Source organism: Ascaphus truei, chromosome 5 (assembly GCF_040206685.1).
Source record: "Ascaphus truei isolate aAscTru1 chromosome 5, aAscTru1.hap1, whole genome shotgun sequence".
Lineage (NCBI taxonomy): Eukaryota > Metazoa > Chordata > Amphibia > Anura > Ascaphidae > Ascaphus > Ascaphus truei.
In genome coordinates, this window is record NC_134487.1 from 171,981,922 (window position 1) to 172,007,882 (window position 25,961).

A 25,961-nucleotide genomic window follows, 5' to 3' on the forward strand; every position below is an offset into this window, starting at 1 on the left:
ATGGTGACAAAAATAGGAACTGGACAATTTAGAAAAGCAGCGCCTCCAATTGTAACGGGTATTCCCCCCCCCCAATCGCAGATATGGTGTGGGTGCGGAGAACATATATGCACCCGGTGTGGTGCATATACCTGCAGGCTCACAGGAGGCCTGAGCCTCCGCTAGTGTGAGCCTGCGGTGAATCCTCTGGAACGGTCTCGGTTTCAGCGCCTCCACCTATGTAGGATTCTATGGAAATGTAGAATGACCCTAACATAGGAACCCACCCAGAAACCACATACACCAGTATTATGGATAACAGGTTTACTGAATGAATAAATGATAACTCTTACATAACAATTATACTCATGACATCACACCCAATAACATGTGTCCCTCTCTAGAGGAGACACTACTGCGTCGCCCAGGATGCTTTCCCAACACCAGGTGATCCCACCCAGTGTCCATAGAAACCCCACCCAATGTCCCGCACTCTTGCAGAGAGGCAATGGGTGACTGCGCAGTCACTAATATACTAAGGGCCCGTTGGTGCACTTGTATATGTATAGTACCTGCCGAGCACTCCGGTGCTCGGAGCAGCAACAACTTCACAAAGGATCAGTCGTTCTGGATCCCATCTGATCCGGTCCGGTGAATCCTTGCTTGGGTCTGCCAGGGGCGATCCCACCCTGGAGATAGTCTCTGATCTCTGGGTATTGACTTGCACCCAGACCTCTTCTGGAACTGCAGCATCCGCTGATCCCTATCTAACACTGGCACTACATGACACGGTCCCTAACCTAGGGCCTGTCCCTGTAGCACCACAAACTGGGGAGTGAGGACCCACCGGGGACCTAAGGGGTTAACTGGCCTATCTCGCCCCCCTAGCTCTTCCCGGTCCTGACTCTAAATAACTAGCACCTAGTACTTGCAGTAACGCACTGCCACCTACTTGGTACGTGCAGCAACCATGCTGCACAAACGCTGTGCCTGCCTGTCAGACCTCACAGCACTGACAGCTGTGACTCTGACAAGACAGCACTCACACTAAGGGCAGAGTCCCTAACTGGGGCCATCCCTTATCAATTACCCACTAACCTGGTGGGGAGTTGGGGCCTACCTGGGAGAGGGGGGGACCTTACGCGATGCAGGAGCTTCACTCGCTCCCTGCACCCTTCCTTCCCCTTTTGCTTCGCTGCTCCAACTGACTGTGTAGCTGCAGCCCAAACAATGTATCTCCTTTCTCCCTGTAGAGATCCTTGGCCCTTATTGGCCACACTAAGGCACCTGGTGTGCTTGGCCCTAAGCCTCATGGGAGTTGTAGTCCCGTGGAGGCTGCAATTACATTGGGGCCGTGTGCGCGCCTTCCCTGCGCCTGTGCGCATCCCTAATGGCCGCCGCAACCTCTCCTGCGCCTTCCCTGCCCTCACGCAACTGTTCCCTGGCTCTAGGGTACCTTCTGCGCATGCGCGACTCTGTCGGGCTGCCGGGGGCTTACTGCGCATGCTCGAACTGGAGCAACATGGCGGCACCCTCACCGCCCGGCTCCGGGAGCGCCGGGGCCTGACCGCCCTCACCCCTGCGATCGCCGCGCGGTGCCGCCATTTGACTCGGCTGCACCCGCGATCGTCAGCAAGGTGAGGGGGGTGCTGACAGGCTGGGGAGACATGGCTACAGTTAAAACGGACAATGGAGTAATATTTATGCTACCACAGTGCCACCTTGTGGCTGTATGTATGTATGTATGTGGCTTGTTGCAATGACCAATTTTGGAAATCATTAAGAATACCGGTGAGTATCAGTAATTAAAGAGCCCTAAAAATTGGTGGGACTGTGCCTGATTTCAAGATAATCTAAACCTGCTTCACATAGAGGTAAGGGTCCCTGGAACAAATTTTAGAAAGGTGTATACAATGTATGCCGTGAAGACAGGAAAGGAAAAAGACATTAAAATGAATCCTTCATTTCAAAGAAAGGGGACAGTGAATTTGTAAATATCATAGTGGTGATACAGTGTGTCTGTAAACAAAATCAAATAAAAATACCCTGGGTATGTAAGGGTCAAGGTAGTGGTACTCTAGGTATGTAAATATAAAGGTAAAAATACTCCAGATATGTAAGTATCAAAGTTGTGGCACTCAGGGTATGTAGTCTATATATAAAAGTAGTGGTACTCTTGGTATATAAACATACAAGTAGTGGTACTCTAGCTGTATAAAAATAAAGGTAGTGGTACTCTGGGTATATAAATATGAGTAGTAGCATTCTGGGTATATAAATATGAGTAGTAGTACTCTGTGTATCTAAATATGAGTAGTAGTATTTTGGGTATATAAATATGAGTAGTAGTACTCTATGTATCTAAATATGAGTAGTAGTATTCTGGGTATATAAATATGAGTAGTAGTACTCTGTGTTTCTAAATATGAGTAGTGGTACTCTGGGTATATACATATAAAAGTAGTGGTACCCTAGGTATATAACTATAAGTAGTGGTACTCTGGGTATATATATGAGTAGTGCTACTTTGGTTATATGTATACAGGGCTGCCAACAGGGTGGGGCAGCCAAGGTTGACATAGCAGGCCCGGGGAGTCAGGGGGCCCGGCTACCCGGGCCCCCTGCCAGTCACGTGTCACAGTCGGTGGCCAATAAAAAAAAAATGCTTGAGCAGAGGACATCCAATCAGGGCCTTCCTCATGGGCGGGGACTAGTAGCTAACATAAGCAACTGCACAGGTGGGAGAAACGTGTTTGAATGCTTCCGGCTGTGCAGCTGCTTATTCAAAATACACACACAAGTAAATACTGTTATCTGTACTGTCTGTCTGTCTGTATCACCCTGTACTGTTGTGTGTGTAGAGTATATGCTGTGTTTGTCTCTGTAGTGTCGTGTGTCATTCGTCTGTCCGTCCATCCCTCCCTCCCTGTCCTACCTTCCCCGGCACTCTGTCCTGGCTCCTCTGCTGCCACCTGGTAGTGGAATCCTTTGCCCCCCTCCATCCCCCAGGCCCTACTGGAATCCTCCACCCCTCCTACCGACATCCTCGGCCCCCTAGGCCCTACCGGCATCTTTTGCCCCATCCACCCCCCAGGCCCTACTGGAATCCTTCCCCCCCCACCCCCCAGGCCCTATCGGAATCCTCCAACCTCATACCGGCATCCTCCACGGCCCGTCTTCAGTGGCACCCAGGCCTTAACGCGCCCTCCCCAGCCAGGCTCCTCAGCCCCTCCACCCCAGGTACCAAAAGCCACCCTAGCCCTTGGCCTCTGGATCCTCAGCCACCCCACTCAAGGCCCTACCAGCCTCCTCGGCCCCCCCAGGCCCTGCCGGCATCCTTTGCCCCCTGCCCATCCCCCAGGCCCTACCGGAATCCTCCAGCCCCCCCTCCCCCCACCGGCATCCTCTGCAGTGGCACCCGGGTCTTAAAGCGCCCTTCCCAGCTAGGCTCTTCAGCCTCCCCACCCCAGGCACCAAAAGCCACCCGGGCCCTAGGCTTCCGGATCCTCAGCCCCCCCCCACCCCAGGCCCTACCAGCATCCTCTGCAGTGGCACCTGGGTCTTAAAGCGCCCTTCCCAGCCAGGCTCTTCAGCCTCCCCACCCCAGGTACCAAAGCCACCCGGGCCCTAGGCCTCCGGATCCTCTGCCCCCCCCCCCAGGCCCTACCGGCATCCTCTGCCCCCCCACGGGCCATACCGGAATATTTTGCCCACCCCACCCCCAGGCCCTACCAGAAACTTTTTGCCCCCCCCCAGGCCCTATTGGCACGCTCCACCCTACCAGCATCCGTCTGCAGCAGGCTGTAGTGGCACCCGGGCCTAAACACGGCCTCCTCAGCCATGCCCCCCCCCCCACAGCTGGTTGAAGCCTCTCGAGTCGTCCCCCCATTCCACCAGGGCTGGCTGAAGCCTCCCCCGCAGGCCGGTTGAAGCCCCCCCCCTGCGGGCCAGTTGAAGGCTCCCGAGTCCCCCCCCCAAGACTGGTTGAAGGCTCCTGAGTCCCCCCCAGGACCGGTTGAAACCTCCCCCCGCAGACTGATCGAAGGCCCCCCTTGCGGACCGGTTGAAGAGTTACTGTAATGAATACTCATCAATACTGTACACCTTACACCCCATACTTAACCCCCCATGCCTATGCTTAACCCCTTCCCCCCAGGCCTATACACTTAACCCCTTCCCCCCAGCCCTATACTTAAATCCCCAGGCCTATACTTAACCCCCAGGCCTATAATTAACCCCTTCCCACAGGCCTATACTTAACCCCTTCCCCCCAGCCCTATACTTAACCCCCTATGCCTATGCTTAACCCCTTCCCCCCAGGCCTATACTTAACCCCCCAGGCCTATACACTTAACCCCTTCCCCCCAGCCCTATACTTAACACCCCAGGCCTATACTTAACCCCCAGGCCTATAATTAACCCCTTCCCCCAGGCCTATACTTAACCCCTTCCCCCCAGGCCTATACTTAACCCCCAGGCCTATACTTAACCCCCCCATACTGAATCCCCGCCCAGGCCTTTTGTCACATTGGATGTAGCATTGGGTATCTTTGTCTTTTGTTGAAAATATTAAAATAAACAGATTGCATTGTAATGTTTTTTCCCGTATTACAATAACAAGAAAACAGTTAAGTAAAAGTTGTACACTAAAATGTTTGTTTCTGTGGTAGGTGCCTTATGGGTTGGGGGGGGGGGGGGCTGCTTCTTTCCTTTGTCCTGGGTCCCATGATTTCTGTTGGCAGCCCTGTGTGTACAGTATATATAAGAGTAGTGGTGCCCTGGAGCATAGCAGCCTGGCTTATGTGGAATTTCATGGAGGTTTGGGATGAAAATGCAGATTTGTAAAACTCCCTTTGATTTCCATTAGGACGTGGGAAGTATTATCAGAATACAGAAAAATCCCCTGCTTTCAGCCACTGGCAATTGCAGAGGTGTGGTCACTTAGCCCCTTAGTAAATACTATCACACTTTAACCTCTGGTCAATGCAAATGTTACCCCTTTACTGTTGAGTAATAATACATCCCCAGTCATGGGATCGTCCTAGTATCATCCTGGAATATAAAACATTTGGGAATCTATTTTCTGCCAGCTTAGATCTGTCACACTACATGTAAAAAAAACCTGTCCAATGACGTAAATAAAAAGCCACAGTCCTCTGTTTAGGGGGCATGGGGGGCTGTTTCACTGTGTCTCCTAGTAAGGAATGTAAGGGTCTTACATTTTGAGACCCAAAGAAATGGAGGAGAACATCCCATGGTCTTTGAGGCTCTAGGGGTAAGGAATTAGGGGTGCTGCTTTAGGGAGATCCCAGAGTCTGCGGAAGGAAGGATGTGGTGTAAGTGCAGTGAAGAGTGTGAATTTGAGTACCTGGGCCCTGTGTGGTTGTGCTGGATAGAATCCACTTCACCAGGCAACATTTCATTAGCGCCTTGTGAGACAGACGAGGCGTCTGCCACTTCACACTGTCCTTCTTCTCTTGGGAAGGTTCACCATTGTCTCCCAGCAAACTGCCGTCTGTCTCCTTAATATTATCCTGCAGGAAGGATACACTGTGTCACATTCAGAAACAAACTTACCTACACATATATAAACCTATCCCAAAACACACACACACACACACACACACACACACACACACACACACACACACACACACACACACACACACACACACACACACACACACACACACACACACACTTTCAGTTTAATGAATAACCCCCATAGTATTGATACACAGCCATCTAGATACGTTCCTACACATACTGAACATACCTACGCAGACAGTGACACAGGCCTGGGCTGCAGACAGCTTTCCTGGGGCCCAGGACTAAAGTTTCAACTTGCTCCCCCCCCCCCCAGTGTTAGCGGTCTTGCGAGACAACCCTCTATCTCTCATACCCATCTCTCCCTTCCCTCTCATACTCTCCCTCTCTCACTCCCCTCTCCCTTACGTCCCCCACCTCACTCCCATGCCACCACCTCTCTCCAACACCCCAACCTTTCTCTCCCTCCACCTGTCCCTGTCCCTCTCCCTCTCTCCCCCACCTCTCCCTCATCGGGCCGGCCCAATTTCCAACGTGCAAGCAGGGGCAGGGCCTGCACAGAAGGCTGGGCCTGCTTCAGGGGGAGGGAGAGAGGCCCACTGCAGCGGAGAGAGCTGGGGCCTGAGAGCCGGACACGGATGTTGGGCCCGACCTCTGGCAGGGGCCAAACTTCCAGCACCGGCCAGCCAGGCCCACCACAACAGCCAGGCCTGGGACCATAGTCCCAGCTTCCCCCCCCCCCCCCCCCACCCGACAGTCAGCGTCCCTGACACAGGCATCTAGACACACACATATATATACATACACATATATATATATATATAATAACAATGAAAAGAAAAAGAAGAGCGTCCCAACTCAGCACTCAAGTATACTCAGAACAAATATCAAAGAAAATTATGATTTATTTAACAGCACAAATAATCACACATAAAATACAACAAATATTAAAACAAACCCTGACATCCTCCTGTGATAGAATATGTATCAGACAGGGGAAATCCCCTATGAAGATACTGATGGACCCCTAATACCCTCTGATGAAGCGGAGGTGAAACACGTGTTGGGGCGTTTGTTTTTCCCTGACTCCCCTGCGGATGGACCCCTTAATTGGAAGATCTTTACCCTTTGGACATTTTACTATCACAGTGTGGCATGGATGGTCTCATGGACTATGGTAACTGATGTGAACTGTTAACCATTGTTGATCCCATACTAACAGTCTCTTGTTGGTACTGTGCCTGGTTTGCCTTGATTATACCAACTGCATTTAAGGTGTATGTATATAATATATGTATTTGACATCAGCATGTATTAGGCAATTAGGTGCATGTGTTATCTATGCTTGCTGTGTGGTTTTATATTTACTAGGGGTGAGGCCGGCCTTGTAGGTTCAAGGGGTTATTGTTAACCCCTTGTTCTACATATATTTTGTTTCCTTTTAGGTTTTTTCCCCCTTGCCTTGGGTATTAGGGGTCCATCAGTATCTTCATAGGGGATTTCCCCTGTCTGATACATATTCTATCACAGGAGGATGTCAGGGTTTGTTTTAATATTTGTTGTATTTTATGTGTGATTATTTGTGCTGTTAAATAAATCATCATTTTCTTTGATATTTGTTCTGAGTATACTTGAGTGCTGAGTTGGGACGCTTTTCTTTTTCTTTTCATTGTAATAATACTTCTAGTCCCTAGCACCGTTAGTGGTTATTATATTACTAATTTAAGTACTCATTATTTGCTTAGTCTGTTGCAGGCAGTTTGTCTTGTTGTAATATATATATATATATATATATATATATATATATATATATATATATATATATATATACATACATACATATATACATACACATGTATGTACACAGAATTAGAAGCTGCCCTGGGAATGTTCTATATTGTGCTGAAGTTTGTGAGTATAAGCTCTGTTGTGATTTTGTGCTGCGTCTGTTTGCTCCGGCCAAAAAAAACACCCATTTATTTGATATCTGTCGCCTGTCTGGTGCTCGATCTCATGAAAGAGTGCAGGTCTCCTGTGACGTCACCATTATTTTCCATCAGGTGTGCAAGAATAATATGCAAGAGACAAATATAGGGAAAGACAGAAGAAAAGGTAGAAAGAGACAAAGCACAGTGAAAGAAAAGAGAGATAAAGAGAGAAGAGGCAGAAGTGAGGGAGAAAGACAACATTTTTAGAAAAGAGGGGGGGAAAGAGAAGTGGGAGAGGGAGGGAGAAAGTTAAGGTGTGAAAGGGCAAGGGAGAAAAAAGATGAGCGAGAGAGAGTGAAAGAAAGAAAGGGTAATCATGAGAATAAGATAAAAAGAGAGAGGGGACAGGTGGAGAGAGAAAAGAGAGGGAAAGAAGGAAAGGAGAACGAGACAAAAAGGAACCGAGAAAGAAAGGGAAAAACAATAAGGGACAGAGAGAAAGAAAAGAAAAAGATAAAAGAAAATGATGGACCGAGAAAGAAAGAAGAAAAATAGGGATTGAGATAAAGAGAGGAAAAAGAGGGATTGAGACAGAGAGAATATCTGGGCCATGTGCTTGGTGAGGTGTGTGTAAGTACACGTCTACACAGTAAAATGAGGCCAGTTTCCCTCACGGCCGTCACTTTAAATTCTCGGTCTGCTAATCAAGACCAAAGAAACAGCGGTTATACAGAAGAGACATCCCCTGAGTGGAAAGAGTTAATTTTTTATCAGGCTGCTGGTATGAATATTTCAGGCAGTTGTGTCTAAGTAAGACATGATTGGCTCTGTCCTTTTGCTATAGCTGTACATGGAAGTGGAGGAAGCTTTCACAGGAACCACTTGCTATGTCCTGAAAAGATCTTTCATGAAACCCTTCTGGTGACCTTCAGTACATTACAACATAACAGCAGAGAAAGGTCTGTCCTGTATAAGACTAGTAAATTGCTTTTTTTTTTTTTATCTAGGGGGAAGGGGAGGGAATATTTATGTACACAAAGACCCTAATGAGTCTATTTACTAAAGTCTCCTGGCTACAAAACTTGGGCAAAAGGAGTACAAAAAACAGCACCAAAAATAATCACGTTGTATTTAATGGGATTCACACCCATTGACCTAGAGCTGGTTTGTGCACTGGGTTTGCTCCAGTTTTGCAGCTGGGAAGTTTTCATACCTCTTTCTACTTTGATGAATAGCTCTATTTACCCCGTCCTTATGTTCTATGTGGGTCATTTATTAAAGGCCGCCTCCTGCTAAACCTGTGCAAAACTGGTGCAAAAACACCACCAGATTTATCAGACCAGTAAATCCCATAGGTTTCATGTTTTTCTTTATCACATTTGGTGCCCTTCCTTTGCCCCAGTATTGAAGGCAGGATACTTTAATAAATGACCCTCCACGGCCTAGATCCACAACGCCCTGCTAAATAAGGGCTCAAAACGGGACGTTACCAAAAGCAGGAGGTTACGTTCTGTTACCTGAGTTTAATGCATGTCCTCAAAGTGAGTCATATGCATAAGCTTAGCGTCACGTTATTGTAGCATAACCTTGCGTTAGTATCAATAATGTGACATTAAGTATGTCTTAGCGGCACAAGAATAAAGGGAAAGAAGTTGCTCAAAGATCACTAATCGCAAATGTGTTTAAATGTATTGCTGTGTCGTTTTAAATCCCCGAAAGAGGGTACCAATTTAGTAGGTAAATGAAAATCGAGAAAGATTTGACATCAAAATGCACTGTAATGGTATGGAATGGTTATTAATACTAAAATGTCATCTTTATTAGATACAATTTTAATACAATATATACAGTATGTACACTAATAATGAAGAAAATAAAAATTCAATGTTAAAATCTTTATGTCTAATTACAAATGGGGGAATCAGGGGAGAGCAGGACTCTTTCATGGGATCAAGCTCCAGACAGGATACCAAAGTCAAATAAAAGTATTTTTTTCTGTCGAGAACCAGCAGATCCAACACAAATCACAACAGAGCTTAACCTACGGCACCTGGTCCATACAAGGGGAATCCTAAACAGTCTTGGGCTTGGTGCCACCGAAATGCCTTTCCCGGTGCAGCTTCCACTCTTGTATCAGCTTAAAGTCCGTAAGTATAGCTGGCTGCAATTCCTGGAGCAGCAAGTTTAAATTAATCGCTGTAGCGGAGCACACAGCCTCACTTTTGAGTCGCTTCAGCACAACTTCGGAGAACCGCACTTAGTCGATCCGTACGACAGGGTCAGCAACCACACCGGTACTGGAATCGGCTGTAATTCTTACAGTATAACTGTCCCATCGCCATAGTCAAACATGGAGAATGGGGCAGTGACCAATTGTCACGGGAGATCAGGACTAATACCGGGGATCAACTCACCAGACAGAAACACAAGAGTTTCTAAAATGTATTTATTGGAAAAAAGTTATCCACAACTGACATATAAACAGGCAACATATACTGAACCGGGGAGAACTGGGGATACCCTGCTGACCTGGTTACAGGGCCTCATTGAAGCCTGGTCCCCTGTTCTGCACTTCCCTGCAATATCCTCTGAAACAGGATTCCAGGCCTGACACCAGCACAGGAGTGGACACTGCAGCTTCTCTCAGTTACAGCAACAACGTCTGCAACCCTTATGGCTCATTTCTGTCTAACTAAGGCCCCAGGGCATGGTTACTGCTTGCTTGCTCCCGCTTGCTCTCACTTGCTGCTGCTTGCCACTGAGCCCCTACAGCCGCAATTAAAGCGGCTTTAGTAGGGGCTCGCGCATGCTTTCCCTTGCTTGCTGAGGCGCGCTTGAACAGAGCCGACAGTGAAATTTTAAATTCACGCGCTGACTCCGCTCACGTGACGCCTCAGCAACCAATGGAAGGAGAGCAGAGAAATGTGAACGGGGTCTGGCGCCAGCGGAGTGAGTGAGTGTACCTTCTGCCCGATCCCTGTGGCTGTCAGCCTGCGGGAGATGGAGGGGGCTTGCGCTGCCGGGGGGGGGGGGGGGGTGGGGGAGCGGGTGATGTGTCCCCTTCTGCCCGATCCCTGTGGCTGTCAGCCTGCGGGAGATGGAGGGGGCTTGCGCTGCCGGGGGGGGGGGGGGGGGGCGGGTGATGTGCCTCCTTCTGCCGATCCCTGTGGCTGTCAGCCTGCGGGAGATGGAGGGGGCTTGCGCTGCCGGGGGGGGGGGGGGGGAGCAGGTGATGTGTCCCCTTCTGCCCGATCCCTGTGGCTGTCAGCCTGCGGGAGATGGAGGGGGCTTGCGCTGCTGGGGGGGGGGGGGGGAGCGGGTGATGTGCCTCCTTCTGCCCGATCCCTGTGGCTGTCAGCCTGCGGGAGATGGAGGGGGTTGCGCGGCCGGGGGGGGGGGGTAGCGGGTGATGTGCCTCCTTCTGCCCAATCCCTGTGGCTGTCAGCCTGCGGGAGATGGAGGGGGTTGCGTGGCCACGGGGGGGGGGGTGAGGGGGGGTGAGGAAGGGGTTGTGTCCAGGAGCAGGGGTGGCAGCAAGGTGGTGTGTGTGTGTGTGTGCATGTACAGTATGTGTGTGCATGTGTGTGTATGTGTGTGTGTGTGTGTGTTTGTGTGTGTGTGTGTGTGTATGTGTGTGTGTGCATGTGTGTGTGTATGTGCATGTGTGTGTGTGTGTGCGTGTGTGTGTGTGCGTGTGCGTGTGTATGTGTGTGTATGTGTGTATGTGTGTGTGTACCAGTGTGTATGTGTCTGTGTGGTGTGTGATGTGTGTGCGTGTGCGTGCGCGAATATATTTATCAAAGTTGCACAATGTTAATAAATAATTTATTCTCACGTCTTTTTTTTTTAATTTTTAAAATATTATATAATAAACACACACACACACACACACACACACACACACACACACACACACACACACACACACACACACACACACACACACACACACACACACACACACACACACACACACACACACACACACACACACACACACACAGACACACAGAGACATATACACACACAAACACACAGGTTCCCCAGTGACACACAAACACACAGACCACTTCAAAGTGACACATACACACACACTGACAGCTACCAAGTGACACACACACACACAGTGATACCCGCCTCCCAAGCGCTTGCTGTCTCCTCTGCAAGGACAGCAAAAAGCTCCTGGTAGAGCAAGCGGCAGCAAGCGAGAGCGAGCAGCAGCACCTAAGCGCTTACTATGTCCAAGGCCTAAGGGTCTCCCTCACCACCTTTTTATACAGTAAACCCACAACATTGAAACATTCAGGGCCAGGTGCTGTCTACGTGCCCAAATGCAACAAAAAGAGTAACATACAAAATGCTACAGGGAAAAGTCACAGACACTTTTGCAACATTTTCCCTGCAAACAAATTAACCCCTAGTCCCTGAGGTCCTGGAACCAGGTTAAGACATAATACATTATACATACTGTACACATAGCATAATACCAGTGTATTCTTGACAGGTAGGGGTAATGGCAGGCTTGACCTTTATTAACAGCAGCCATATTTACCCCTACCCCTCACACCAATCACCACACAGATGCTAGGTAGTGAGCCAATCACAGGATGTGAGCTCGTCTCTGTTGGCCAATTGGGACAGGGGATGTGACAGAGAGGGCCAAGGCATGGAGTTTGGGAATTGCAAACCAGCCAATGGGAACAGCGCCTACATCCTCCTCTTCCCAAGGCAGGCTCTCTATCTCTTGATGAGATAGGGGGCCTCTTTGTCTGGGTAGACCATGGTCCTGCTTATCAGACCAACAGCTCACATACATGAGGACTGCCCATCCCTACCCTCTATTGTTCACCTCCTCATGGGACCCTCTGCATCCGGATCCCTGGGCTTGCAGGCTGAGTAAGTGTATAACCAGTCTAGCACACTCAGGGCATTCAGAACACAAAATTATACACCAGCACCAATAGTTCAGCAATAATAAATGGTACAATCATTTTACACATACAGCTCAACCCCCTTATAACGCTGTGCTTGGGGTCCAAAGAATCACATCGCGTTATAAGTGGATCGTGTTAGAAATAATGTACATTTGTATGCTTTGTACAACAAAGTATTTAAAGATATGAATAATCGTGTTGTAAAGTATTCATACAGTAAATATGAAAATTGGGAGCCACACTTACATCGCGTTATAAGCGGATTCGTGTTGTAACGGATCGCGTTATAACGGGGTTGAGCTGTAAATACTTGGCTCGATAAACCACGATTGGATGAATATACAGCTACCCTCTATACTCATCCAGATGATGGGGCAATGGCTGGGCTTTATCTTTATTAGAAGAGCCACATTTCCCCTATCGTCACAGGGGTTATGTCCAGTATATGGGTAATTAAACAGCAATAAGCATATGTCAGAACGTGATGAGGAAGTAGGAGCTCTGTTCAGATCATGCCTGCACTCCTATTGTACACAGAATATGTTACAACCCATTATAATCTGTGCATTGTGTACACTACCGACACACTTTATTAGAGTGTGGCCGGTACCGCAAGCCGGGAGATTTCCCGGCTTGCTAGTGGCCGCCCCTCGGCGTGCCGCGCGTCATAGACGCGCGGTCACGCGTCTTCGGGAGCGTGCGCCCCCTGCACGCGCGTCCAGGGGCTCCCCGAGGGAGCCCTGGTGTCCCGCGATCGCGGGACAGCGGCAGGGGGTTCCGGGGGACCCGGCGGATCCGGCAGCGGTAGGGAGAGCGCCCCGATCGGAGGGCGCTCTTCTGCTGCTTCGGCGCGCGCCCGTCACTCTCGGGCGCGCGCCAGGCTACTGCTGCGGCCAAGAACGGGCAAATGCTCGAATAAACTTGGCCGCAGCAGTAACTCTTCCCTAACTCCTCCTATTGTACACACAGAATATGATACATCTCATTATAATCTGTGCATCTCGTAACTCCTCCCTAACTCCTCCTATTGTACACACAGAATATGATACATCTCATTATAATCTGTGCATCTCGTAACTCCTGCTATTTTACACACAGAATATGATACAACTCATTATAATTTGTGCACCATGCAACTCCTCCTATTGTACACAAAGAATTTGATACATTTATATAATCTGTGCAAAAAATGTGAAGTGCGCTAATATAGCAATAATAAATATAAAATATATATATATATATATAAATATAAAAATGTATAAATATGTAGCCAAGTGCCCCTGACTATAGCCTTCTACTGGCCTCAACACTATAAATCCTGGTAAGAACAGGCAACGTTGGGGTTAAACTCCTGCGCAGGGCCTAGCCTGCACTTGCAGCCTGAATGGGTGCTATGTTGCCTTATCCAGGGGCAGGCCTAAACCGGGAGTTAGAGTGTCATACCTGGGGAGGGTACTGCCTGGGTCACATGTATATGGTTTGATGCCTGTCAGTACCTGAACCTGCCCTGTTATGGTGCAGGGTTACAAGCCCTTCCCCCCGGGTATAAAAGCTGACACTCCACCAAATTGAGTGTGATGATTATGAGACAGTGTGATACCCCTTTCCCTACAACAGGGTCAAGGAGATTGGGAGGGGCTCTGGGGGCTTCAAGCTCCTGGGGTCTGCTCCAGGGCTTGAGGACGATCATGCTGTTGTACAATAAAGCTGCCGTTGGACCAACTATGGTGTGTGATAATTGGAAAGGAGTATTGTCTGTGGGAACCATACTGCATCCAGCAGGACCCTCATGGGATGGAGGTGCTGCACAGTAAAGAGATGGAGACAGCGTACCCTATTGCTGCTCCCAAACTACAACTGTGCAGCCACTCAGACCTCCTGCACCAGCAGGTGAGCTACAGCACCGGGACAATACCCATGTAGTGGCCAGATCTTCCGTGGCACGGGGGAACAGGTGCTACATACAGTATATAAAACTTAAATATAAATAAAGTCACTAGAAGTATAACTATTGCATAAATAGATTTAATATGACAAAATTATATAAAACGTGCAGTGGCAAAATTAACAAATGAAAATTTGACTATATTAACTGTTAAATTACATAGAAAAATAAATCTACTAAGAGGGAAAGTGAAAGATAAAATCTGGATTCAAATGCTGCTCTTAAAGATAGACAGACATGTCTATAAATTGGAACAGAGAAAAACAAAAAAAAGCCCCCAGAATCGAATTGTCAAAATGCAATCAATTTACTGATGACAGATATATTGAAACAAATAAAAAACATAATAAAACACAAGATAAATATCTGTTTAAACAATTTAGTTACCAGTAGGTATTGGATTGAAACTGAGCAGAGTCCACAAAAATGCAAAAAAAATGTTTGCCATTGTTAAGTAGAATTGTAGAGATTGGAGGAGAAATTTGAGACGCTGATACTCACAAGTGGTGCAAACAAGCACCCTGCGATCTCCTAATGTAACCAGCTTTCATTCGGAAAACTTGTAGGAATGGACTGACCATTCCCCTTGGTGCAGCGCGAGCGCTGTGTGTCGCCTAAAACTCTGCCTAAGCTGGCAGAGACAAGACGCCTACCTCCTTTGCCTGGAAGTTCAGGTGATTTTGGATGTTAAAAAACCCACTGTTGTGCGCAAAAGGGTTTCCACATTCAACACACAACTTTGAATTTGGTGCCAGAACTCCGGACTCTGGACTAAGGAGGCCACAGGTACCTCCCTTCAGTGGTCTGTCCTTAGGAGCCGTAAGGATTTTTCAGTCTAAAAGGTTTGGTTAATTAGTGCGGCATTGACATTCACCTAATTTCTCTAGATTATTAGGCATGCATGGTTTTCTCCAATACTTACTCCACTTAAAAAGCTCAATTTTCTGAGGTCTAATCTTTGACAGTAGGGGTATCTGGTCTCACATAATAAAGATGATGCCTACTCCTGAACCCGTGCGTTTTTGTCCGCCTATGCATACTTGCAAGGCGAAAACATTTTACAGGTTTTGACCCCTTAAGGGATAAAGCCTCAAAACTGTTATATATGCGAGAGGGAACCTTTTAGTAGCTATTGGGGGAGGGGGGGGGGGGGGAAGGTACCGGGAAATGTATATAATGTAAAGCACTTTTATTCCTGGTACCACTGTAGTTTTCCCCAGCTAGCAGGCTTGTATTGTGGGCTGCATGTGTTCATTTCTATGGAGGCAGACTCAGTGATTAGATCAGCCGAGATGCCTGCATAGAAATGTGGATTGAGACAAAGGCAGGGAGCAGCGAGGCGTTAAGACATTTGGAAAGTGGGGAAGGGCGGACAATCAGGACCAGGGATGTACTTTCAGAGCCTTTGTTCCCTGCAGACTCTGAGGCGCCTACCCAGCGGGAGGTATAGGTCTGGCCAGGGGAAGCCATTGCCGGGTAGAAGCCCCATAGGCACGGTTCCCATTGCCCAGTTTGAATTCCCCACTTCCTAGCAGCTCTATCACCATGGGGCGGTCTTGAGTGCCTCCGCACGCCCCCTCCTCTGGCATTGGTGGAACATTTCAATCCGTGCTCTGGTTGGCCGGCGGTTCCTTCCCCATATAGCCACCTAGGGCTATGTAAGGAACGCTGCCGATCAGAGTACCAGTAATAAGAGAGCAGAAGGAGAACAGCATCAAAAATAGAACAGCGACTCCAGATAAAAAGTAAAGGTATTTAATGGATCAGCTTCTCAGTACAGACAAAAGAGAGCCACAAACGCACCAACGCGTTTCGTCCCGTGGGACTTTGTCAAGGTGTTCAGAGTACCAGACAGAGTGTGGAGTTTGATGGCAATCCAACTGGGGAATATTTCAGAGTGGCTGCTGTGTGTTCTTCTGTTTATTGTATCTTGTGATTGTGTATTTTGTGTTGTCTGCTGGTTTTCCAAAATAAACCTAATTTTATTCAACAACTTTGTGTAAAAGTATTGGTCTCCTGTGACACAATCCTTCTTAACAATTGCAAAAAACTTTTATTATTTAATTTGACTCTGCTTGATTTCAATCCAATACCTGTTAACTGTTATGGGAGACCAGTACTTTTAACACCTTTTACAGGGATCAAAGCAGTTGAATAAAATGGGGGTTTATTCAGGCAAGCCCGCAGACATGACAAAATACTCAAAAACAGGGTACATACACAACAAATGGAGCCTGGGTGGAAGACACTAGCCTCGACTAGGTGCAAAGCCCTGCTTCAGGTAGGCTTACTCTGTCCGCTGGTTGAAGTTCCGATCATTCCTGAAATATGTTCGCGCCTCCAGAACTTGTCCTCCGCTGGCTGGGCTTCTCCGGCACTTCACTGCTGAGCGCTCTGCTATTCCGAGCAGAGCACTTTTGAAAAGTCCACCACACGCCTCATCAGACCAAGCCTGGAGGTTGTCTCGTACTCTGATCGCCTGCGCTTCTTACATAGCCCTCGGTGGCTATCCTTAACAAGGAGCACAGAGCGGCGACCAATCAGAGCATGGATACTATGGTAACAGCCAATCACAAGCCAGCGGCTCGTCCTACTGCACCAATTAGGGGAGGGACATGCTTAGGTGCTCAGGCCCACCCCGTGATGACGAGGATGCTGGCAAGCGGGAAATTTGAACCAGCCAATAGAAATCATGCCTACGAGCTCTGTCTCGGCAACGGCTTCCCCTAGCCAACCCCATACCACCTGCTGGGTAGGCACCACAGAGTGTGGAGGGAACAAAGGGTCTCAACCGCTGAGAGCCCATCCCCAGACCTGATCTTCCGACCTTCCCCGCTCACCAGATGGCCCAACACCTAGCCGCTCCCAGCCTCTGCCTTTGATCCGCATTCCTATGCAGATAACTTGGCTAATCTCATTACCGAGTCTGCCTCCATGGGAATGAATACACATTCACAGAATAGAACTTTGTTTAGAAAACTTGTTTTCAGAACTTGGTTTCAAAACTTGGGTTTTAGAACTTGGATTTAAAACTTGCTTTTAAACTTGGTTCTAAAACTTGCTGGCCAATACATATTACAGGGAACAACCTCCCTAGCAATGCATACATGCAACCTGCAATAGACACGTGCTAACTGGGGGGAAAATACTGTGGTGCCAGGAATAAAACTGCTTTACATTATATACATTTCCCGGTACCTTCCCCCATCCCCCCCCCCCCCCCAATACATACATTAATAACCCCATTCCCGAACTCCCAGTTCTGAGGCTATTTACCATAAGAGGTCAAAACATACAAAATGTGTCCACCATGCCAGCGTGCATAGGCAGCCAAATACACACAGGGGTAGCAAGCCGAGCTTCACCTTTATTATATGAGGCCAGTTACCCCTACCGTCACAGTAACTAAATGGTTAAAACAGATAGAATGTTCTGTATTGTGCTTTTATCTTGTGTTTTTATTATTTTTTTTATTTGTTTTAATATATCTGTCATCAGTAAATTTATTGCATTTTGACAATTGGATTTTGGGCTCTTTTTTTTGCCTTTCTTCATTTTAATCTGTGTACTCCTCCTAAACTCCTCCTAATGTACATACAGAATATGATACATCTCATTATCATCTGTGTGCCATCTAATGCCTCTCCAATTCCTCCTACTGACACTTCCCAATTCTCAGAGCAAAATACTTTGATACTAAGATGCAGGATGAAAATGCTCGAGAGTTTGAGCCAATATTTCCTTGATAAATAGGGGGTTGTTTATCAAACTCTCCGGGCTGCAAAAAAAAAAGGGACAAACGGCTGCACCAGATTTATTAAGCAAAAATATTCCTATGAAAATAAATGGGATTTTCTTTAGTGATATATCTGGTGTTGGTTTTTGCCTTGGTTTTGCCACCGGGAGACTTTGATAAATGACCCTTATAGGCCACTATATCCTTTCCTGGATGAGTCAAAAGTAATAAAGAAGATTCCATATACAGTATACATTACATTTGATCATTAAGACTAATAGTCATCTAGCGTGTACGGATGACTGAGGAGTGATTAACAGGTGTAATTATTTTATAAGTCTATTATAAACCCTGAGCCATTCCTAAAACATTAAATGAATGTTAAGCAATAAGCATCTTTCAAAGGCCGCTTATTCATCAAACGAATTTGCTTTATAGTTTTCCATCTGCTATATGTAGAATGATATACAGCTTTTATATACGATATCGGGGGTTTATACAAATTTGAAGACCCTGTTTATGCACAGCAATTAATAAGACCCTGTACAAGTAAATTGGCTTGATAAATTGAAGTTTCTGTTATTTTTTTTAATAGTCTAAATAAACTAGTGGTAAAAAGTGGAGAATATGTGACTTGGGTCTGCCTCTCCGTGCATCACATGACCCTTGGGATGGCAAGGGTCAACGTGCCTATTTTGATAAACAGTGGCGGAAAAACATTAAACAGAATATATATATATATATATATATATATAAATATATATATAAAAACAAAAATAGAAACAAAGTATCCCACGTAAAGCACTCTGGTGTAAACAAGTATAACACATGTAATAAAGACACATCACATAACATACAAACATAATAAAATCACTCTCTCACACCTCAAAAAGTATGGAAAACAGACACATACAACCTGTAATAATAGTGGGAACCAAAGCTAAAGCCAGAAAGTTATACAGTAAGCAAAATAATAATCAAATGACACATAATATCAGAATGGTGAGGCTCAAATAAAGCCCCCCTTCTGTAGACCGGCCGGTCAACAAGGAAAAAGCTGCTCAATTGAGAATGCTGATACCAGGACCTAGCTAAGGCAAAGACCCATGACAACAAATCCTGCTACAGCATGAATATGCACAAATAAGCTGTTGCTATACAGTTAACTTTATTTTGAGCCTCACCATACTGATATTATGTGTCATTTGATTATTATTTTGCTTATAAATTTCTGGCTTTAGCTTTGGTTCCCACTATTATCACAGGTTGTATGTGTCTGTTTTCCATACTTTTTGAGGTGTGAGAGAGTGATTTTATTATGTTTGTATGTTATGTGATGTGTCTTTAATAAATTTGTTATGCTTGTTTACACCAGAGTGCTTTACGTGGGATACTTTGTTTCTATTTTTTTTTCATACATGCTTTATCCCCAGCATATTATATATATATATATATATATATTTAGTCTGTTGCAGGCTTGCTTCTGTGTTGTTCATATATATATATATATATATATATATATATATATATATATATATATATATATATATATATATATATATATATATATATGAACAACACAGAAGCAAGCCTGCAACAGACTATATATATATATATATATATATATATATATATATATATATATATATATATATATATATATATATGAACAACACAGAAGCAAGCCTGCAACAGACTAAATATAAAGAAACCAAAATCAGTAGAATATACTAGTATATACTAGTATACTAGTATATACTAGACTATACTAGTATATATATATATATATATATATATATATATATATATATATAATAAAAATATACCTTAACATGGTTTTCCCCAATATAGAGAACATCCTGTTAATAATAAATATACTAGCAGGGTAAATGTATCATTTACAGCAGGCCTGCACAACTCGTAAAACGAGAAGGGCCGAACTGCACCAAGCAAAAAAAATTTGGGCCACACGGGTAAAATCATCATCATCATCATCGTCATCATCATCATCATCATCATCATCATCATCATCATCATCATCATCATCATCATCATCATCATCATCATCATCATCATCATCATCATCTCTCCTCCAGCACCTCTCATCATCATCATCCTCATATATCTCACCCAGCACCCCTCATCATCATCCTCATATCTCCCCCAGAACCCCTCACTATCAACCTTTGCGATACTCCCCATCTATCTCTCATACACCCATCTCTCTCCTCACCCACACACATAATACTCCCCCTCCACATCAAACACACAATACCCCCCTGCACACCACACACATCCCCCCCTGCACCTCACATCCTTCTCCCCCCATGCACCTCACATCATTCTCCCCCCCTGCACCTCACATCACTCTCCCCCCCTGCACCTCACATCACTCTTCCCCCCTGCACCTCACATCACTCTCCCCCCTGCACCTCACATCACTCTCCCCCTGCACCTCACATCACTCTCCCCCCCTGCACCTCACATCATTTTCCCCCCTTGCACCTCCAATCACCCTCCCCTGCACGTCCAATGACCCCCCTGCACCTCCAATCACCCCCCTACACCTCCAATCACCCGCCCCTGCACCTCCAATCAACCCCCCTACACCTTCAATCACCCTCCCATGCACCTCCAATCACCCTCCCCTGCACCTCCAATCACCCTCCCCTGCATCTCCAATCACCCCCCTCTGCACCTCCAATCACCCCCCTGCACCTCCAATCACCCCCCTACACCTACAATCACCCCCTGCACCTCCAATCACCCCCCTGCACCTCCAATCACCCCCTGCACCTCCAATCACCCTCCCCTGCACCTCCAATCACCCCCCCTGCACCTCCAATCACCACCCCTGCACCTCCAATCACCCCCCCTGCACCTCCAATCACCTCCCCTGCACCTCCAATCACCCTCTCCTAGAACCTCCAATCACACCCCCTAAACCTCCAATCACCCCCCAGCACATCAAATGACCCCCCTTCACTTCAAATCACCCCCCTGCACCTCCAATCACCCCCCCCTTGCACATCACCCCCCCACCTTGCACCTCACCCCCCCTTGTACCTCACCCCCCCCTTGCACCTCACCCCCCCCTTGCACCTCACCTCCCTCCCTTGCACCTCACCTCCCCCAACGGCACTTCATCTCCCCACAATGGCACCTCACCTTCCCATGGCACCTCACGGAGCAGGCAGGACTAGCACACTCGTGCAGTCCTGAGAGCAGGTTCGCGGCTCCCGGGCGGGATAGGAGGGGGCTCGGGGCTCCCGGGCGGGAGAGGAGGTGGGGACTCGCGGCCGGGAGAGGAGGGGGGGAATTGCGGCCGGGAGAGGAGGGGGGGACGCGCGGCCGGGAGAGGAGGGGGGGACCCGCGGCCGGGAGAGGAGGGGGGGACTTGCGGCTGGGAGAGCGGGCTCGGGAGGGAGGAGGACGGGGAAAGCCGCCGCGGGCCGCACAATGAGTGCAGGCGGCCCGCGGGCCAAGTGTTGTGCAGGCCTGATTTACAGTATATGGATTTGGAAGACTTGTTTTTCCCTATCTGTCCGTATATCTAATTATCCCAACAAAGCACAGGAAGGAAGCATTTTCCAGAGAAAGAGAAGTGCTAGAATAAGAGGTCACGCTGTAGGGTGGCAAGCTCAGGGAAAATATATAAAAGTACTTCTTCACAGAAAGTGGTTCCATGGACTATCCTCCTCAGAGGTAGTAGAGGTTAATATAGTTAGGGAATTAAAAAATGCTTCGGATAGACCCAACGTTACCATCCAAAATGTGAAAGACACCAGCGGATCTAAAAGGATCTGAGGTTTCATAGCTTGTACAGTAGGAGAGTTTGCAGAGTGGGGGAGGGCCAGGTGGTTCTTATTTGTCCACATTCCCTGTTTCTCTCGGTGCACATGTTAAAGGAAATATTAGTGAAAATGGGCTACATTGTGATGCATGATTATTATACTGCAGTACAAAGCCGCACAGAGTAAGACTGCATAAGCCCAAATGTCTATACAGTATATTCTTCCCCTTTGAGATTGGAAACATTATCTTTGGGACACTCCAAAACTAATCAAACGTGTGCCAGCTCAGATGCGCTTTCCAAACACAACTACAGACACTTCAGTTTTTGCTCTGAGTTTTTGGGAATCATGGAAAAACAATGGTGGCTCTTGAAAGCAGCAATACTACATTCCCCCCCTTTTTCCGTTCTTTTTATCGTGTGTGTGTGTGCGTGCGTGCGTGTGTGTGTGTGTGACATGTCACAATGTATAATTCTACATTCTTACCTAAGCTGGCAATCGTTTGGTGCTCCTGTTATAAATCTGTAACAGTCGTGATTGTGTGACTAACATAATGGTCACCTTTCGGTTTCAATCAATCCTTCAGTCAGTGTAACTCAGCAGCTACAATGTATTCTTATATTACTAAGGTAACATTATTTATTGTTACAGTTTGCAGCTCAATCTGCTGGGAACATTGGCAACAAATTATCACAAACAGGAAAGTGTTGGGAAGATCTTGCACTGCTGGGAGGTGGGATAATCCTTACAGTCACTTATCTAATACTACAGAACTGATTGTTTATCTTTAAAATAGTGTGAGCTGTGAAATCGTCAAGGAATGTTCAATCTGTGTTTTTTATAATCATTCCTAAACACCAAAAGGTAATTTAAAAAAGTTAAATGCGTGTTTTTGTAAAAATGGTATAAACTGCAACTCTTCTGCATAATTTAGGATTTGTGCATCTGAAGATCTGATGGGACCGGTGAAAATTGCGTTGCAGGTGGCGAAGTGGCTAAGAAACGATATTATGCTGATTTCGCAAATTGTTCACATTTTTGTTGCTTTGTATGAAAGTAACGGAAATAATGATTTGCATGTGTCTAGAAGAAGTGTGTAGATAGCCACACCGCATCATTATAGATGCAGCAGTGCCACTTCAAGAGATGGACTGCAAAGTCCTGGCAGATGGGAGCGTAAGGAGGGGTGGATGAGAACAGCTGCTGGGTAGAAGCAATCTACATCCCTTTGATCTCCATATAATGGATAAATTAGGAGAAATTAAGTGAATTTAACCCATAGGAAGAGAGGAGAGAGAGAGAGACAGAGTGAATTAAACCTATAAGAAGAGATGAGAGAGACGGAGTGAATCAAACCTATAGAAAGAGATGAAAGATAGGGACGGAATGAATTAAACCCATAGGAAGAGATGAGAAAGAAAGAGAGAGAGAGAGAGAGAGAGAGAGAGAGAGAGAGAGAGAGAGAGAGAGAGAGAGAGAGAGAGAGAGAGAGAGAGAGAGAGACAGAGTGAACGAATCCAATAGGAAAACATGAGAGAGACAGAGTGAATTAAACCCATAAGAAGAGATGAGAGAGAGGCAGTTAATTCAATCTATAAGAGATGAGAGAGACGGGGTGAATGAAACCCATAGGAAGAGATGAGAGAGAGAGACAGTTTATTAAATCTATAAGAGATGAGACGGAGTGAATTAAACCCGTAAGAAGAGATGAGAGAGAGATAGAGAGAAAGACAAAGTGAATGAAACCCATAATGAGAGATGAGAATGAATGTGCAAGAGAGGGAGGAAAAAAAACCCCATACATCATTCAGGAGCGCTACGACCCATATACAGTAGTGTGATGTACATGGGGTACCTCTCTTACCTGCATGGTTCCTGGAGATTCTATTTAGCAGAGATGCTACGAGGACTCAAAACGTGTTATGTGGCAACAATGGCAACTCAGAGCGGATTCTCATTTCTCCTCCCATGCTCTCCTGTGAAGATCTTGGATGGAAAAAAAAAAGCCTCGTATTCCTTAACCCATTCCTCACCAGCCTTCTTATCCAATTCTTCCTAGGTCCTAGCGAAGGTTTTATTTTCCCTAATTAGGAATGCGTACCGGTGTAATTTATGCATTTATTTAGTCGTTTATATTATCTACAAATACATGGTCAAAAATATGGTTTGGAAGTCCTTCCAGTTTTTTCGGCGCTATGAAAACAGAAGAATTGTTTTGCCCCGCGATAAAAACAGTCCTGGGCCGTGGTAGAAGTAGTTTTGTAAAAGTAGCGGTACTGTGTCTGACCTATAGAAATAATATATTTTTAACATTGAGGAAAAGGGATTCTGAACATATTCTTTCATTCTGAAATTTATGAAATATCAATAGGGGAAATAAAAGCTTCCTAAATTAAATCCATAAAAAAAAAAAAAAAAAGTAGTGGTATTCTAGGGGGCATAAATTAAAAAGTAGTAGTAATTTGGGGTTGTAAATTTAAAAAGTAGTGGTACTCTGCACCCCCTAACACCATCACTCTTCAACTAGTAACCTGGGCATAGCTGAAGTTTAGTAACATAGGAAAAGCTCAAATTTAGGTTCAAAGTGCATTGCTAAATTGACACTATTCTTAGTGTCAATTTAGCAATGCACTTTGCACCTAACGCAGGATGGAAACTTGCATCATATTACTGGTAATAATGTATATCATGTATTGCTTTGATATACATAGTACATTGTAGAGGAGGTTGACAAAAGACATATGTCCATCGAGTTCAACATACAGTATGTTAAATTTAGTTGACTAAGATACTAATCCTATATTTTTATTTATATTGATGGTTAGGAAGACAAACAAAAAACCCTAGTGAAACTTGAGCCAGTTATGTCTCAGTTCCCCAAAATGGTGATGTTTTTCATACTGTACACAACAGATCGCAACAGTAAATACACAGATAGCTTGGAAAATATAAGACTCCATCCTTGCACCAGACCCGCATTTCCATGGTAACCGAACCCACATATAGAGACCCACACACGGGGAACATAATACCTTATTAATTCAAACCCACAGATTCTGCAAATTATGCAGAGCATGTGCCGGCATCTATTCGCAGCAGGATATTTTTATAGTTGTAAAGCAACTAAAATAGATTTGGCCCTGGTAATGTAGCAACGTAACACTATTCCACATACAGTCGGAATGCTATTTGGCAGATCCTACTGAGGTAGCTTAAAAAACTAGCAACGGGTGACTTTATTTCGCTTAACTTTGCAAGTGTTTTGAGGAATTCATTTGACAGTGAAAAGTTCGGTGAGTTTTCCAGCATATTTTTTTTCTTTGACAACATAAACAGTCGCGGCGATAAAATAAGAAAAAAGAAAAACAAGATGCAAATTTAGGGTAGAAATGTAATTTCTGAGGAAGATTTAGGTATTTGGAGAAATGTAAAAAAATATATATATATGTGCTTCAGCGCTAATGCTATAAATACAGTAGTTTCGTGTAAAATAAACGCTACTAATCTATACCAATTGTGTCTATAATATAGGAAGGCTGCCTGGAACAATGAGACTAATGCAAATCACATACAGAATCAACAAAAAATAAACCGGCGCCTAAAACAAATTCTGAAATATACTGTGGGAAAGTCTGACCGTATAAAATGTCCAGTCCTGTTGAATTAGGGGTCTTCCGGTGAGTCTTGATGGTTGTCTCACAACATGTGGAAAGAAAATCAGAGACCAATCATGTATAACTGTAGAATAACAATAAAACTATAAAAAAAAACTATAGATAACTGCTGATATAACAAACAAGACTTAGAAGGCCAACACACATAGAAAACACACTCAAACACTATCACTAAACTACACAACACCTTGTGTTGAGCCAAAAAAATTACTGATTTAATAAAATACACTTAAAAAAGAGTAATAACATACAAAGAGAATATGACTTGGGGACTCTGATCCGGATAGGGAAACATTTAAATCCTACTTACAACAAGCAAGGTTCAATAGGCACAGTAGATGGTTCTTTTCCAAAGGCAGATGTCCACATCAGGAGACTTGCTGTTTTCACACCAGATAGACGGTCCCGCTGCCGCATGTACCGC

The 25,961-nt window shown here is 45.7% G+C and overlaps 1 protein-coding gene across 1 annotated transcript in view; it reads right to left on the reverse strand.

The window, feature by feature from the left end:
- KCNIP3 (potassium voltage-gated channel interacting protein 3) overlaps positions 1–25,630 on the reverse strand; it is a 116,446-nt gene extending 90,816 nt beyond the window's left edge. The window contains exons 1-3 of the mRNA XM_075601275.1: positions 25,501–25,630; positions 23,728–23,849; positions 5,348–5,513 (exon numbers count right to left, since the gene is read on the reverse strand). Of these exons, the coding sequence (XP_075457390.1) occupies positions 5,348–5,513; positions 23,728–23,733 (172 nt within the window). The 5' untranslated portion in view covers positions 23,734–23,849; positions 25,501–25,630. The remainder of the gene's footprint in view (positions 1–5,347; positions 5,514–23,727; positions 23,850–25,500) is intronic.
- Positions 25,631–25,961: the final 331 nt, after the last annotated feature.